General features: G+C 39.4%; 2 protein-coding genes across 2 annotated transcripts in view; one reads left to right on the forward strand and one right to left on the reverse strand.

Moving 5' to 3' along the window:
* Positions 1–3,123: 3,123 nt before the first annotated feature.
* On the reverse strand, positions 3,124–7,469 carry gins3 (GINS complex subunit 3). Its single transcript, XM_083561386.1, has 3 exons — positions 7,155–7,469; positions 5,969–6,202; positions 3,124–3,503 (listed from the first exon to the last, which is right to left on the reverse strand). The coding sequence occupies exons 1-3, from the start codon at positions 7,323–7,325 to the stop codon at positions 3,273–3,275; spliced, it is 636 nt and encodes a 211-aa protein (XP_083417512.1). The 5' UTR covers positions 7,326–7,469; the 3' UTR covers positions 3,124–3,272.
* A 1,438-nt stretch (positions 7,470–8,907) lies between these two features.
* znrf1 (zinc and ring finger 1) overlaps positions 8,908–18,494 on the forward strand; it is a 50,781-nt gene continuing 41,194 nt past the window's right edge. The window contains exon 1 of the mRNA XM_083561155.1: positions 8,908–10,774. Within this exon, the coding sequence (XP_083417281.1) occupies positions 10,342–10,774 (433 nt within the window). The 5' untranslated portion in view covers positions 8,908–10,341. The remainder of the gene's footprint in view (positions 10,775–18,494) is intronic.

The following is an 18,494-nucleotide window of genomic DNA, read 5'->3' on the forward strand; positions in this document are numbered from 1 at the left end:
GGCTGAGTGTAGGTGTGTTATCACAGAGCCGTCTAATCCTCACACCTTTCTCTCTCTCTGCCACTGGGACTGTCTGTTCTTTTTCGAAATATAGTCTTGAATGTAAGCTCTCATGGCTATATTTCTTTCTCTCTCTCTTTCACACACACACACACACACACACACACACGAGCATTTACCACCTTATTCTGATACTGATGCTTCAATACTCTGAGCAAAAACAAAGGACCACAATTCCCTTCACTCCAAAATTCTCGTGTCTGTGATGTTCCTGGACCCATCAAATGTCTCCCAGTTGTGTCTCATGCAGGTTCTTCAAAAAGAAGTTTTGAATTTTTAAAAAGGAAGTCCAGGAGGCACACAGATATAATCGCACAGAGAGAAATCAAATCATTCAATCCAACACATTAGACATATTACACCCTTCTACTGTTTCAATAAAGCCAGTCTACACGAGATGCTTAATGTAATATGTGACTCTTAATTTCTCTGGGGTTTGGAAGAAGGTGCCAAAAGTTCCAAAGCATCTAATTTAAAGCCAGTTTCTAGTTTATATCCTCTAGCAATATATGTACATCATGATCATCTAATAATACTCATTGTCCTACATATAAAAACACAGTTGAGTGTTTTTCAAAGGACCCAGTTCTCTGGCGATCCACCACAAATTACATTCTGGTCACTGGTCTCTTAAAACTGGTAATGTTCTATTAAAACTGATTTAAACCAGACACGTGGGTAAATCGAACAGAGATAAATTGCATCATCAGATAGGACAAAATAAGGTTTTTAAACAAAAATTAATAACGTAAAGGATTTACATAGTTGAATCAGAATTAAGTCTTACTTATAGTCGACTTATAGTCATAACATGTTTGGGCTAGACAACAACAATGACACCAGGTAGTTTTAAAACTATGGACAGAACATCACACAAAGATGAGGAAGAAATGTATATAAACATTTTGGATTAATAAACCTACAAAAAAAATCACAAAAAAAATAACTGCTGACAGGATTTGCATTTCGCACGTCAGCAAATACAATTTAACCAAACCCCCCCCACCCCCCCGAGCATCGATGCTCTGAAAAACAAACTAAAATTAATTTACAGAATTAAATTATAACAGAATATACCTTAACAGAATCGCCCAAACATAGTTACATATTGAAATCCCTGCCGCCAAAATGCTCCTGTGTTGGTCACGGATTATAGAAAGTAAAACTTCTGAAAAAATCTGTCACGGGATGGGGGTTGGATTTTTTCATGCATTATAATGGGCTGAATATTAACTTATTGGGAGAAACTCATGTGAATAGCTCTATGTGAAATCATACTTTGGGCACATATAACCAAAATGGCACAATCTTCGTTTCATAACACAACTGCAAAGATTTGACTGTGAGATTGGTAGGTGAATCAGGCTCCTCCTTTCAAAGCATTGAATATTCAACTATTCATGGTCACCCTTAGACATACATTATGGCTTAAGCTACACAAATTTATGTAGATATCATACATACTTCCTATTTTGAACGAATGTTTTTTTTCCTCAAATATTTTTCCTAATCAGGATTTTATATAAAAAAAAAAATCCAGTACTTATAAACATTACTTTACTGTGTACAATACAAATACTGTTTATTACTTACAGCCATGGAGCATTTTAATCCTGACCTTTCAAAAGACAGGACAGATTTGGGTTGAAGGCATTATTTATATGGTACCTAAATATGGATTAAATCCAATTCAGTTCCATTCCATTAAACCACTCAAACTGGTTGATCACAATAATCTGTCTGATCTCAATAATTTCAATTCATCAGCAACCTCCTGCCGACGCTTTAAAGAGTGCACTTTGCAAAACACTGCCTTATGAGTATTGTGGCTTAACAAATTCCACACTAGAGGACCAAATAACATCTCATGACATAACAGAATAAACTAGGACACTAAACAGCCATCTTTTTGATTGGACATTTTTCCTGTAAAAGTCGATCAAATCTGCCTGGTCCAACAAACTGAGGCTGTTCAGACAGTATGCAGTGATGGCATGGCCGATACACCAGAGGCCAACGTCGATAACTTCCATCACAGAAATCACAGCCCTGACCTCCATCTCTCATCTGTTTAATTTGTGGTGACTCTCTAATGCATGTATTGAAAGCTTGAATGAGATGAGAGATGTGTGGAGATTTGTTTCATGGACCCAAATGAAAATTTGGACCCTCACCCACACTTCTTCTCCAAGCCTGGCATCACAGTGGAATATCTGAATGTCAGCTTTAATATACAGACCTCAGACAACCCTGCCTAAAAGGTCCCCACAAACACACGGTGTATATGCTACCGCTGACACACAGATGTTTCAGTGTAATTTAGAGTTTAAACTGACCTTTAGTTTGTCTCATCTGCAAGCACATAAACATGGCAGCACAGAAAATGCGCCCTCTGCTGGCCAAAAAACTCATCTCTTATTAAGGGGCGTTTGGAGACGCATCGAGTTATTCATGGTATGAAAGACACGTTTATATTACACATGAAATTTAATACGATGTAATACTGTTTTTTATTCCAAAATCATTGCTTTACAGAGACTGAAAAAAACGGGGGCCACACTTCCAGAAAGCGCCACATTGAGGCAAAGTTTTTATATTAAAATATTTGTGATGTGTTTAGTAATAAAGGTGCTAATTTGCGATTGTTTCAATTCTCAATTCAGCTAAATTATCGTCAACATTCTTTGTCTCAGAGTAACGTAGTAAAACGTACAATGGTATTTAATAGAGATCAACTAATAAATCTGTTTTGCTAATTAATCAGCACCGATAGTTGATCACTGGAACTATAAGCAAAAATACATTTCGATAGTTTTTCCGGCTTCCGTTCCGATCTCATTATGAGAGAGCAGAAAGCGCTAGATTTATTATTTGTAATATAATTATGTTATAATTATGTTTATAAATTAAAAAAATTTAAAGAAATGTAAATTTAGTATCAAGTTTTAAATACTATTGGTTGATTAATCGGTTATCGGCAAGTACGATCGAGACTAGCTATCGGTAAAATCTATTGTCTGTCGACCTCTTGTATTCAATATAAGACAAACTGAACAAATGACCTATTCTTACAAAGCAGCAGTAAAGGCTTAGCTTTATTAAAAGTAATTTAAACTTCATGACGAACTAAATTCCATCTCACACTCATTCTCTCACACATGCACACGTCTTGCTCTCTCTGAGCAGTGTCTCTGTTCGTGTTGCTCGGCTGCTCAGGAATGCAGCTCTGTGATCTTCCTCTTGCGGTAGTTAGTGACCAGGATGGAGGCAGTGAGCTGGGATGCTCTGCCTCTCTCCCATAGCTGGAAGGCGTTAAGGCCGTTCTGGCCCGAGCGGAACAGCGCCCTCTCCAGGCAGTCCAGCCGCTCCAGAAGCGCAGACATGTCCTCGTTATATGCGTTCTGGGACGAGTCCATGGTGCGGCGGAAACGGCCGATAAATGTCTGAACAGGGAAAAAAAATTATTAACAGAGGGAGTGTATGAGGAGAAAAGCGTGTCTGGTCCTGAGCCTCTAGATCAGTGACTGTACAGCTTTAACACACCGAACAGGAAATTGAACAAACTGTGGACTACAGGCATCCTCCTGAGCTCCACTTATATTTGTCATTAGTATATTTTGAACATACACAGTCAAATCGACAAACCCTGCTAATGCTCCTCAATGGCACCACAGAAAAGAGCCGTAAGCTAGTGCACTTTCCCTCAAATGCAAAGATGCAGACAGCTAGCCTCACATTTCTCAGAGAAAGCCCTCACTGCTTTTTGTAGCCGTCATGTGATAGGGAGAACTGTCTGACTAGAGGGAATTAGTCTTATAAAAATCATAGAGGAAATAAATTGTGTTCTTTATTGTTATGCTTTGTTGCACATATGCTGTTAACATTAATGCGGCTTTTCTAATCCTGTTGTGTGCAGCGGGGTAATGCACCAGCGGTCACGAAACCTGAAGCTCAATTTAACACTTCGAATGCATTTTCGGAGCTGCATGCTATTGGAAAGGTGTTGTGCTAAAACCTTATGAAATACTTCCTAATGGAAATACAAGTAAACTGTGAGGAAGCAATCCAGTGGAAAATTGATTCGTTTTTTTTAAGGATTAAAACAAAATGCTGTTTGAAAGATTCACTGCATTACAACAGGCCATGTTCACATTGAAAAACAGCTTCTGGAGTGAACGCTGGCTCTGTTCGCTGCCGCTGCTCCCAGGAGAGAAATGATTTATTTTTATACATTTTTATTAATTTTACTGCATTTTCAGCACCTGGGTAGTAGTTTAACTACTTTACATTAAAGCCTGACCTGTCTATTTGACCAGGGTTGCTGTACAGATGGCTAGTCACAGTTATTAGCGACTACTGGTGGCTGTTTGCGGATATTTGGTGGCCGCTCAAGGCCATTGATGATCACCGGCCGTAGACATTGGCTGCTGTCAACTAGTGGTGGCTGCTGTGGCTACTCACGTCTATCTGAGGCTGTTAATGGCTATTGGTGAGCTGCCGGTTTTGGCTACACTTGCTTGGATCATCCTCTCATTTATCGGACATCCAGAAGCCTCAATATGCTATACGGCATCGGAACTTCTTTAACTTCCCATCTCTTATTACTCCAAGCTGCAATCAGTACTGCTCTCCTATGAGGATGTCATTTGCATACCTTGCCGTAAATATGCCACACATGATTTTTTTTTTTTAGATATATTGCAGTCTATTGGAATTTTAGACACTTCCTTGGCTTGGTTTACATCTTATCTATCTGGTCACATTCAATTTGTTTAGTTAGGAAAGTTCAAATCTAAATCTTCAAGCATTACTGCAGGTGTCCTGCATGGTTCAGTTCTGGGCCCCTTACTATTCATCATTTATTTATTGCCACTTGGATGTATCTTTCGGAAACATGGTATCCAATTCTTTTGTTATGCTGATGACACTCAGCTCTAATTGTCCTTCCTCCATCTTCTCTTTTTAACTGTTTTCTGCAATTAAAGCTTGGTTCTCAAATAACTTTTTAAAATTGAACAGTAATAAAACTAAAATACACCTCGTGCCCACAAAAAATAATCTTTCTAAGACCAGTAGTTTCTCAATGTGTACTGACAGATCCACAATTGCTCCTTCGACACAGGTTAAGATCTTAAGTGTTATTCTTGACAACACCCTATATTTTAAAGAACATAGACAGATTATCACCACATCAGTAATATAAATTACCGGCCCTCCCAATGAGAAGCACTGCTATTATGGTTCACACTCTTGTCACCTCACCTCTTGTTCCTTACTGGAACTCCTACAATGAACCACATATCTCCTGTTCTTCAACAGCTGCATTGGCTTTCTTTTAAACGTTGCATTGAATATAAAATCCTGCTTTTTGTTTATAAAAGCTTTACATAGCATGGCTCCTTCATATTTACCCGACCGACTTCTAAGATATCTTTCTCGAACTCTTAGATGAATGTTCTCCACCAACCTAGTTCTTCCTCGTATACTTTTGGCATCTATAAGATCCCGAGCTTTTAGCTTTACTCCCCCATACCTGTGGAATGTTCTTTCTTTTGAAATCCATAACAGCAACTCTGTCTTTTCAGGCAGGCATATCAATGATGAAATATAGTTTTTCATTATTTTAATCTGTTGTTAATTGTTGTGTTTTTTTTTATTGTTTTATTGTGTCCTTGAGTGTTATGTAAGGTGCCCATAAATAAAATATATTATTATTTGCCGAAAGCCGATAGTTCCAGCAATCAACTATTTGTGCTAGTTTATCTGCAAAACCGATTAATCGGTTGACCTCTAGTGACAACAGTTTGGGATAGAACCTTATGATCATACAAAAACGCTATTACTTTTACTTCACATTTTGGAAAGCACAGACATCTGACACCATCCTGATTAGCCACAAATCACCCACCTGTAGAATAGACTGAGCGATCTCTGGGTTTTCTGCATTCTCAAAGTGCAGGATCTGGGATCCCAGGCCGTAGTAATAAGGACCCATCTTGTGAAGATCCACCATGTTGGCATCAGCACCGAAAACCGTCCTCCACCCCTCGCGGTACACTTTGGGCAGATCCACTGAGATCACATGCCTCTTCCTCTCATACAGACCCTTCGCCATCCACAGAGGCATCTCCATCTTAGTATTCTTTAACACAAAAAGATAAGCAGGCACATATCAGAGATGTAGCTTTCCTTCAGATAAGCACCTAACCCCTTCAGAATAATCAAAATGTTCTATACTTAATAAACAACCATGTATACACCACTTGTATTTAAGTAAAGTTAAGTTGAAGTAACAATTCTTTTACTCGAGTTGTAGATTTTGTTACTCATTCCACCTAGTGTCAATTGGAGACACTCTGTGCAGCTGAGGAGGTTCCACGTGACCTGCCTAAAGATCCATGAGGTTACTAGTTCTCTCTCTCCAGTGTTCTGTATTGTTGAAAGATTTATGATCAAACTCTTGATGTCACCCAAATGAGGATAGGTTCCCCTTTTGAGTCTGGTTCCTCTCAAGGTTTCTTCCTCATAACATCTAAGGGAGTTTTTCCTTGCCACAGTCTTGCTCATCAGGGATAAATGCACACCGTTCACCTTGACTGTTGATTTCTGTAAAGCTGCTTTACAGAAAAGCGCTATAGAAATGAACTTGACTTGACTTGACTGTGCAACTCAAGAACTATGATTATGTATTTGGACTGTAATTGTTACCAACAGTCTGCTATAATTGCTTTGGACCAGTTTGCACGCACATGTCTGCATTTAAGCGTCAATCCCTGAACACCTCAACAATGATGGAACTGTAATGGATGGACATTCAGTGATGAGGTTCCCTTTGAGTCTCAATCATCACAGGTAGTTTTTCCTCGTCACTGTCTTGCTGATAAATTTATAGGCTTTAACATATAAATTCATAGTCTTTAACCTGTGTATTTCTGCAAAAGCTGATTTAGGACTGTGCATTGTTAAAACGCTCTACTTAATTAACTTAATTGAATACAATTAAGATATTGATTGATCGATATAACGATATATGGCGATATCAATGTCTTAGAAATCAATATTTATCACTTATTAATCGGATATTTAAGTCTTACCTCGGGTATATCGTGTGTTTCGCTGGTTTTCTCCAGGAATCCGAGTTTAGGGAAGCATGTGTCTGTTTTGCAGGGAAGCCGCTCATGTGACAGCAAAATGTCGTCCAGGGATAAGAAGTTCTCCTCCATCCCAACCCCTGGAGGAACAGGCATGTAGGACAGTGTATCCATTAGCGACAGTGAGATAAATACAAACAAAAAGAAGCCAGACCAAACAAAAAAACAAACAAACAAACAGGTAGCAGCAGTCAGACTATACCCGCGCGCACACAATAACACAGTTTGGCGCGTGATTTCGAATTGCCAGGGGCACGCGTCGATCCGCGATCACATCGAACAGATAGGCAGAGTTAATCGATAGCAGAGCGTCGCGTCATCTCACAGCCGACCTTAATCCATTATAGAAAGCGAAAATCGATCCGCGTTCGATCTACAAAAATGTAATAAATTACTACAAAAAAAGTAAAGCTTATTGTTTAGAAAAAAATAACGTTTGTGTATCAGTCAAGAAAGCTGATTTTTGATTCTGTTTTCATTATTATTTATTTAAAATGAAGTAGTTTTTGTTTGTTTTTTGTTTTTTTTTGCTGTTTTTTTACTGTACCGTATATGGTTTAAATTACAATAATGGTCACTTGATTTGAATTACGACATTTTTTCGTGCTGTTTTACGCTTTGGCCAGCAGATGTCGCTATTTTACAAGAGTTGCTTTGATGAGCTACTTTTGGATTTTTTTGGTTGTCGATAAATTCTGTGTCCTCACCCTGGGGAACTCCATGCCCTGCAAATTTGGGTATTTTTTCTGTTTAAACACACAAATATTCTTGAAAACCTGACCTCTGCCTTTTTCTGACCGTTCTTCTCCAAAAGGTTGCCATAAATGTGCTACAATTCTATAATGCCGCTGCTCACTGTAACATTAAGAATTTATCTTTACTGGAAACTAAGAGGAGCAAACTTGTCCCAGCACGATAATACCCCATGCACAAATAGAGCTTCACAAAGGAAAGATTCACCAAATTCGGAGTCAAATAACTTGTTTGGCTTGCTTAGAGCCCTGACCTCAACCCCACTCATCAACATCAGAATTACTACACACTAGGTCTTCTCACCAACATCAGTGCCTGATCTCAATCATGCTTTTTTAGCTAAATCCCCACAACCATGCTCCAAAAATCTAGTGAAATGTCTTCCTAGAATAGCACCGCTTGTGGCACCGTTTAGTCGGGTGTCCAAATAATTTTGGCAATACTGCCTAGCTGAAGAAGGTTTGCCGTGAGCAAGGAAGCATGTGTAGAGACAGGGGATGATCCAGATCTTGGTTATATATATATATATATATATATATATATATATATATATATATATATATATATATATATATATATATATATGTGTGTGTGTGTGTGTGTGTGTGTGTGTGTGTGTGTGTGTGTGTGTGTGTGTAAAATAATTGTTGTACATGTTTTATGTTGCCTGTAAGGCCATGATAAAATAATATTAGAACATCATTGTGCTGGAATGAATACAATGTTTAAGAGAGTAACACATACTTCATTCTCTTTTGTGGTTTTTCCACCCAGGTTGTATATTGATTTCTGTTTTGTTTTATGTTAATCCAAACTACTGGAGCAAATCACTTTTCGACATTAATAAAGCCTTGGTTTATCTGATCTTATTTCCTTTCTATTGATATGCACAAATAAAGACCAATCATTAAATATTAGACAAGTTCAAGGTAAGAGTTTATATATTTACAATTAACTATTTGCTCACTGCCATCATTAAGAGTGCCTGATGTTTCTTGTATATGTTATATCTTATACCAATCTTTACATTTCTCTTTTTTCATTGCTGTAAAATATGCACAGGAACAAAAATTGCTATTGTTCATTAATCTTCAGTAAACATTTCATCTTGGTCAGGCACACAGGCACAAAGCTGAGAGTAACCTGACTCCAAAAACCCTAAAGGTGTGCGGTGTTAATGTTACCTGCAGTACCACTGTGACAATCTAAGATAGATATTGTATCATAATACTTTTACACATATGTATATTTTTTACATATACATTCCAGCACAATGAAATTTTTTCCTTTGTATATCCTAGCTTGTTAAATAGGGCATTGTGCAATGACAGTATTGGGCCTTGGACCCCCCAAATTTTCTGTGAATCTCTATTATTGATATCTCACAATAAAAAGCTGTAAATGCAACTTTATATATAATTGTTTAAGGGGGAAACAATTGTCTTTTTATGTGTTCATCCTGAATATTTATATGTATTAAGATAAGGAAAATGATTAAAAGATTTTGGAAATATATTAATTACTATAATGTATAATAAAAATGTGTTTGGTTGATTATTTATTAAATTCTGTATGTAGGATATCTATGTGGTCTCCATCTTTTCTTTCCAGCTGTATCAGCGCATGCGCAATAAAAGCAGCCGTTGTTTTTTTTTTCTTTTCCTAACCACGCTGCCCAATCCGCGCATGCTCAATAAAGCATCTGTCCAATCTGGTATTTGGCGAGTTTGCGCTTGCGCGGTAACCGTCTTCCATTGTCTACCAGCAACAGCGGCACCACGGCGGAGAGCTCTGGAAGCGCAGCGCACCTGGATTATAAACGCCGCCGCCGGACGCAAACACACATTCATACATGCCGCATGCTGAGTGACATGCGGTGCCACATGTCATGGCCTGATGTTCCGAGATTATTGGGCTTGAAATGACCGAGGAAGGAGCAGCGTGCGGTGTGAGCGTGCTGCGGATTCGTCCTCAGCGCCACGGACTTTGTCATCGTTTCTGCCGTGATTTCGCTCAGCCTGTCCTGTCAGTCACTTGACGAGGGCGTGCGTCGGTGTTTCCGTTCCGTTACATCAAAACTGGCCCTTTTTTTGTCTTTCTTTTATTTTGATCTTTTCCTGGACTTGGAGTTGATTTCTCCATGACTCGACCGAGAAAACGGGCTCTCTCGTCTCCCGGACACAGCTGCTTCAGTCAGACTTGACAACCCGGATTTTTTTTTTGTTGCGTTTTGTCGGCACTCGATTGAGGAAGCCCGACTGAAAAATCCCCTCACTCGAGGGGCGACTCGTGTCCTCTTATTTCCGTCACATAACCCACCCCCGGACCCTTTACCCCACCCCACCCCTCTGCCTTCCGCGGGAACCCCGTTTTTCACATGGGTGGTAAGCAGAGCACAGCGGCCCGTCCGCGGCCCCCGTTTCCTGGTGTGTCCACAGACGACAGTGCGGTGCCGCCGTCGGCCCACTTCGGCCACTTCCGAACGGCGGGGACGATGGGGCTCCGCAGCCGCTCGGTGAGCTCTGTGGCGGGCATGGGCATGGAGCACAACGGCGCCGTGCCCTTCAGTTTCTACACCTCCACCACCAACGCCTCCACACAGGCCGCCCCGCCCAGGGCGACGGAACCGGACCGGGCCGCAGCGGGACAAGGCTCCGGTTCGGGCTCGGACTCGGTACGCGCTCATGGCTACCGCGAGACACCCGGGGATGCGCGGCACACGGACGGCGTGTTGTACCTGGGCTCGCGCGGCTCGCTGGCGGACACGTTGCCCCTGCACATCGCGCCGCGCTGGTTCAGCGCACACAGCGGTAAGCAGTATGCAACATCATCATCATCATCATCATCATCATCAACAACAACACGCCATGACAACATGGCTGTCAAACACACCGTCTCGTCTCTATCTAGACAATTAGTGCAGACACACCTGGTCACCACATGAGCTCATCATCACACACTCATCAACTAATTCTGTGTGACAAGGATGAACTCTAAACGTGTTTCTTATCATACTTAATATAAATTAACCAAACTGGGATAACGCATAACCAGTTATTTACACCTCATTGGGGCAATTCCTCTGCTCATCTGCCCCAATGTAACCTGCACATTGAGTTAAGGAGTATTTTCTGATGAGTGTATTTTCATTACAACAGGAACATGTTTTATATTTAGCTATTAAGTTTGTTTTTGAACCATGCATTCAGACATCCATCCATATCTTCTCATCCTCTCTGTAAGGGTTACTTCTGGGTTCTCTGGTTTCCTCCCTTCCCATTAATATGCAAGGTGGGTTGGCTATATTAAATTGCCACTCTGCGTGTGTGTGTGTGTGTGTGTGTGTGTGTGTGTGTGTGTGTGTGTGTGTATATGGTCCCCTGTGATGGACTGGCATACAATCCAGGGTGTATTCCAGGCTCATGCCCAGTAACGGAATTCCCTGGAATAGGCTCCAGCGCCACCAGAACCCTTACCAGGAATGAATAATTGACATGCCTGTCTTGTTAGAAACAAAATATTGTAATTCATATCATGCAAATGGATTTAATGGTTGCATTAGAATTTTTTTTACAGTTTCTAGTGTAGATATGGTATATTCTTAAAAAAAAATTAAAATACTCTGACCAGATATACCAACTGTTAACTGGTAAGGCATGATAATAGTAATAGTAAAAGTGATAGTAAAAGTCAAGTCAGAATCAGATCAACTTTGAGGTCAGGTTGTGATGTTAACAATGAAGGCAGTATTCGGGCAGGTAGACAATGAGAAATATGAGGACAGAAGGGCTAAAAAAAAAAAAAAAAAGGGAAGTAGTACTGGGTAACACAAGCATATGTCTGTTGTCGTCTAAGCAGTTGATTAAAAATTGCAACCCACTTCCTATAACTTGGTGTTTTCTGAGTTTCGATCCTCAGATAAATTTTTTTTTGTACCCCGCGCTGAAGTGTTTCTAATGCTCTACCCGTGTGATTGGCTAATGATTTGTGTCAGGTGTCATAACAGTGGGGGTAAAGAAGCAGGATTGGGTAACGTCTGTACCAGACATACAGTCATGTGGGACTTAAGTGGATGAACATGGCTTACTGCTCGAGTCACATTTGAGTGTTTGTCCTGGTTTAACCGAACTCGTGTGCCATGCATGAGAGAAACGACTCATTGTGCTTTTCTTTTGTTCAGTCAAGCACAACCAATCACTTTGGCAGACACACTTTTGTTCTTTTTTTTTTTCTTTGTGTGTATAAATTCCATCATAGTATATTTACTAGTCATATTATTTACAGTATACTGTTAATCTTAGAGGTGTTCACCTGCTTTTAAAATATTATACATTATTGATATTGGTTCTAATAACCGAAACCAAGTGTTACTGCATGTGATTGGACAATCACATAATGTAGTAAATAGTTGTTGTTTTTTTTGTCAGTGGTACAATTTGGTGGGTTTTTTTTAGATCCTAGACTCTACATGGCTACAACAAGTGTTTGACTATGGAGGTGCAAACGAGTACAGAAGCTGATAAATTAGCCCCAGCTTCGCAGATTGCTTGCTAGAACTGGGTTTTTTGTTTGTTTGTTTGTTTGTTTTTTCTAAGAACTGGATGCTAGCCAGAATGCCAATCATTAAACACACAAAAATAAAAAATAATACTTTTTGAATTCTTGTATCGTGTAAACTATATAAAGTCGGTGCTACGAAACAACTGTTCGTCCATTAGGGAATTCCCGTGCCTGCACACGAACCAACATAGCATCCAGCATATATTTCTGACACACCCAAAGTTTCTGGGAGAAGCTCCAGATTCGGCGTGAAGATAAAGTGGATATTAAAGTCAAATGATATGAATAATAGAACTCGAAATTCTGGTTGAGGAAACCTTTGATCCTGGAGAATTCCTTTGAACATAAATTGAATTTCTTTGACAAAGAGCTCATATTACTGAACCAGAGAACCTGTCAGAAGACTATGGAAAGTTATAATTTTTGTTTATCGCGTTGTCTTTCCCTCTGTTGCATCTGATTGAACTCATTGGCTCCTCAAGAAGCTCTGCTTGAGGTAAAAAAACGAGCGTGCTAAAGTACAAAAAGCACCGATCAGTGACTTCCCCTCTCTAACGCCTGCGAAACCTGCCCACAGACTGCCGACTTGAGTCTGGATCGTTGGAGCAAGAAAATACAAAAATGTGCAGAGGAAGACTAAAGGATCAAGAATTGAGAAACTCCGACTTAATTAGGGAGAACAGGGGTTCGGGACATTCTTATCCTTTGCGTAATCGCGCATGATGCAACATCTACAGGATGCTTTCCAAACCGTTTCTGTGCACTGCACATATTACAGTTTTCTTGCTCTGACACGCCTGCCTCTTGTCATCAGTTCATCAACACGTCTTCCATGAGCTTTACACACCTTTTGGGTGTGTTAAAACAGGATATACATCAAACTGTGCTGCACACAGGGGCGCTTGGATCAGGTTCGGGAAGCGTTGGGTTTCCCATGGCTTAAGCTCCCTTTGGTGCTCGTTAGTGAAACCTAAATGAGCTCTCCGGAGAGACACGAGTCAGATGTCAACATCTGAGTTTGTTTTCCTGGTGCACCTCTCCAAAGGTCATGCTTCGCTCCATCCAGAGGAGCTTGAGCTCAGTTGGTCAGTAGTAAAGTAGAGAAAGGTGCAGGTGAGTCAGCCCTCAAGCTGTAGACCAACATGTTTTTCCATCCTGATCAGCTTTTCTGAAGTAATTGAGTTTAACGAGGATTAAACAGTAAGGTTAAGTGGTGGTGGTGGTGGTAAAATATACCAATAATATAAATAATTTAGTGGAACATCCAATGTGTTACTCATTCCCAAACTCTGGTTGTTTTGAGTCCTAAAAGTAATTAACATAATAATAATGATGATAATAATAATAATAATAATAATGATATTAATGATGATAATGCATAGCAAGCTCCATTTATAGCATTTATTCAGACTAAGGTGAAAGAATAAACCTATAAATTGCCAGGTGGTTGATGACCTCAAAGTCTCCAAGTTGATGACAAAACAAATGAGTATGGCATTTGTAAACCTAGCTACCAACTTTTGTCTTACAAAACATGAAGCTCTTTCTCTGGCTGTGGAACGTATTTGTAACCATCATTAAAAAGAAACACGAGTATCCAGGAAACATCTGTTTGTTTGGCTGCTGTTTTATTTATTTATGATAAGGTATACCCCAAATATTACCAATTCAAAGTATTGTGGAACGTATAATACTTGAAGCTCTTTGACTGATGAAAAAAGAATGTATCTATTTTTGGCCAGATTTTGCTAAGAAGTTGATATGATGCTACATCAATCTTTAGTGTCAATTAAATGTCTACCAGGTCTGACTTCTACTCTGTATGTTCATGAGGTTTTGAAGTAGAATTTGAGATTGTAATACAAAGCGGCCATCTTTCCACCCCAGCGACATGCGCTTTAAGATTCTCTCTGAACAGGACGGTTAAATAAATCTGACTCTAATTTAACCAAAGCTAAGCTAGCTAAGTACAGCAAATAGCTAACAGTTTGAGGAGAGTTCCTCTAGAAAGTGTGGAGAATTTCCATACCACCTTCCTTGCCTATGATTGTGAAAGATGTATCTCAGATGATAAGGACATGTTTTTGTTTTGTTGCATTTTAGGACCTAAAATTTGCTATGCTAGGGCTTGCAGGATGAGTCAGCAAAAAAAAAAAAAATCCCCAAGAAATGGAAAAATAATCAATTAAATGACATATTTGTAGGTATATACGATTTGCAGCACTCGGCACTGAACATCGGTTTGGTTTCAGTAGGTGTTTTGACATGGAACAAAACGCAACAGATAAATAAAGCTGCTTTGTTAGTGAGAGTTGATTAACGATGTTAACGTTGTGATGACACCCTCGCACCTAGTGGACTCTGCATGACTGGAATCTCAGAATTGCTGAACTGCTTGTGTAACATTTTGTAGTTGAAATCTGCTATAGAAACAAATGCGGCGCGACGCACACATTGTGATTCTTCACTAGGTCCTGGATTAATCCTCAGGTCCTGCTTTCTTACCAAAATCAGTGCAAGAGCTGCCTATTTGGACAAGGAGATTTTTATGTCGAAACAAGCACAAAAGAGAACAATTTGGGAGATGTAGCTAGCAAGAATGGACTGTTCTGTAAAGAGAACTGGAGTATATCATAGAGCTTCTAAATGCTGTCCTCCTGAAATTGATCATTGCACTATTGCATGCTTGATAATACCTTCCATACTAGTTTACTTAGTATGGATGGTGCCTAAAAGACCACAGTAGCTTTATTGTTCAAAAGGCCTTTCTACTGTGAAGTGCAGCCAGCGCCTCGAGTCGGCGTCTCCCTGTTCTCCTCCGTCATGTGCAAAGTAAATATTGTCTCGCCAGTGACCATGCTTGGTAAAACTTTAGTTTATCTCTTGAATATATCACAGATGCAACTTTACTTTATTTTTTTTCCCCCTCTTTCTTTGGCATGTGTTAGCATGCCTCTCCTGCTCTTGAATGTTGCTGTGTCCTTGAGGAATAAGTCCTTATCCTGCCTTCTAAATGGAGCAATTTTTATCTCGGGAGCACAAACACTGTTCAAAAGTTCAGCATCCTAAAACAAAGGAGCACTCATTTCTGAAGTGTCCACCATGAGATACATTTCTTGGCACTTGTGTAACGAGCACATGTATCGTTCTGCAGTTGTGTGAGCTGCCAAAGTAGGCGCATTCTCCAAAGATCCCTGTGTCATCAGGGGGCATTTTTCCTGAACAAGCATAAACCTTGCATTCAATTGGGTTATCAGTGTTCATATACATTAGGGGTTTTCTTGACTAGTCAATGGATATACAGTAGTCTTTGTTGTGGGCTGTATGCTAGTCAGGTGGTAGTTCTACAGGCTTCTGAACAGTGATGCAGGGAAAAGTGCTGTGGGTTGCACATAATTATCCAGTCCCACTTGGGCCACTCTTGAATGTTTCAATCACTGCTTGTTTAAAGCTTACCTGTGGTGCAGAAACATGGAGATTCAACTTCCGGGTCATTATCAGGCTGGAAAAACCTCTGTGATGCTGCTATAGGCAAGTTATTCTCCACTGAAGGAAAACTGGTCATAAGGTTCCATGCTGCACCCTCATCAGTCGCCCATTTCAGCTGAGACACATCCGCCAGGTTTTCCATACAAGAGCATATTAAGAATTGATGCATCCTTAAACCGTGTCCCACAAAAAGCGAATTATGATTTTTTTTTTGCACTGTTTTAGTTGTGTTTTCTAAAAACAAATAAAGCTGGAAATTTGTAGCCTGTATATGGCTGTTAATTAAAGTTTAATTTTCGCCTTCATTGCTGTTGTTTTGTGAGCATTAAATGCACAACAACTGTATAAATAAACAACCCCCGCAAGCCAACAACACTTATTTATCAAGGTGACTTTTGTTCAGTACTGCTCTCCAGGATATTACCTTCTCTCAGGTTCGATCTCAAACTAGCAGCGGCTAATCGTGGCTTCTGGAAGCTCAGTGGTTTATATGTTCAATTAGGGAGGTGGTTGGTTAGTGGTTAAGGCATTGGCCTTTGGATAGAAAGGTTGTGAGTTCTAAACCCAGCCACACCACAGTGCCACTCCTGGGCCCTTGAACAAGACCCTTTACGATAGCTGCTCAGTTGTGGAGACCGTCTGCCAAATGCTGCAAAATAAATGTGTGTAGTGTGAGTTAGATGGATGGATAAGATGTTGGACTTATGAATTTCGGATTTGAAAGTCATAAAACCTTTCATTTCATTAGTTTCATCATGGTTTAAAGTAATGTTCATTCAAAAGCTGAGGGGAAAATCTTGTTATAAAAATGTTCTTAAAAAAAATATTTTTTTTTTAAATGTCCAATTTTTTTTTTTTTTTTTTTAGAAATCTTTTGGAAATTGTTTTGCTAGCTACTGCTAATGGTTAACATGTTTGCCACCTATGCTTTGGGCTAGTGTTAGGTTAGATAGCTGGTTTAACAACAAAATTAATTCTGAAGAATTTTTCTGTACAATATTTACCATTTTATTAAGTTATAAAGTTTTATAAAAACTCCTCAGCCAGAACGACAGTTCTCTTAGCCATGTTTTTTTTTTTTTTTTTTGTCTTTTAATGTCTGTAGCATTTCCTTTTTCAATGAAAAGGACATGTGGAGCTGACAGCAGTTCAGAATGCCTCAGGGACACCTTTTGTTTCATGGAAATGCTACCTAGCTAGGGAGCGGCCTTTTGATTAGAATGCAGCAGAAACCTGACTGGTGTATTTGTTTATTCATCATTTAATATTGCCAAGTTACTTATGTAGCATATTGTGATGTTATTCAGATTGTATATTTAGATGTATTTTTGTATGTAGACACCAAGTTCAGATTTCAAAGCTTAGCTCAACTCGAGCACGTTCAGATGAAGACCCGGCCAGATGTTCATCCAGCAATTTCCCTGTGTATGTTAGCAAGGGCTCAGGGCCAAATAAAGACAGAAGCGATCGCCTTGTGTCTTTTTAATTACTCTCCTGCACTAGACCAGAGTAATCACTTACTGAAGAGGACAGTAAATAATGAGTCATGTGGGTCGTTTCAGACCTCCGTCTGGGTCACTGAGTCTGAGCTTATCGATCACAAATGAGATGATTTCACTTCTCTGTAACATTATCTGTCACACGTATTTTAGTTTTGGGATGTGTGTAAACTCAGGAAAAGGTGATATGATTTGTTTGCTTTTTAATGTCCTTTTATTACTGTTGATGTTTTGGGCTTCAGGTATCACAAAACATCATGAAACGATCAGGTTCTGCTATGATAGAGTAAATTATAAAAAAACAATAAAAAATAAAAGTAATTCTCACCAAACAAAAAAGATAAAAGTTTATAATAGGCTGATATTTATTAAATCCAAACATTTATTAAATGTCACTAATTCATTTATGCTGTTAGCATGGGGTCGTTTAAGGGGAAATATTTTCTCTGAAGTTGTTTGACTATAGGTGGCTTAAAATTAATTTGGTTGTTTATGTAGCCAACTGCATAGTCAGCTTTAGTTTTTGGATATGTTGTATGAATTTAGCTGATGGTGAGACCTACAGTGGCACAAGATAGAATCCAAAGAGTTCCATTCATTTTTATTTGTATAACGCTTTTAACAATGGGCATTGTCTCAAAGCTGCTTTAAACAGATAATTTGCTAATAAAGATCTAATAAGATTGTTCTTTATAAGTGTAAGTTTGTCCCTAATGAACAAGCCATTGGCGACCGTGGCAATAAAAAAACCTTCCTGAAATGGCATAAGGAAGAAACCTTGAGAGACCCAAGAGGGAACCCATCCTCATCTGGCATCGAATGTCCATTTATTTACAGCTAAACGATGTTGAGGTGTGCAGTGATGACCAAATGCAAACTGTAGTCCTGAGACTTAGGACTGTACATACAAAGGACCGTGCTGAAGAACTCAAAGATGTCAGTTAGTACATCCTTAACATTTCACTGAGTCAAACAGTTGTCC

Source organism: Silurus aristotelis (assembly GCF_946808225.1).
Source record: "Silurus aristotelis genome assembly, chromosome: 14".
Classification (NCBI taxonomy): Eukaryota; Metazoa; Chordata; class Actinopteri; order Siluriformes; family Siluridae; genus Silurus; species Silurus aristotelis.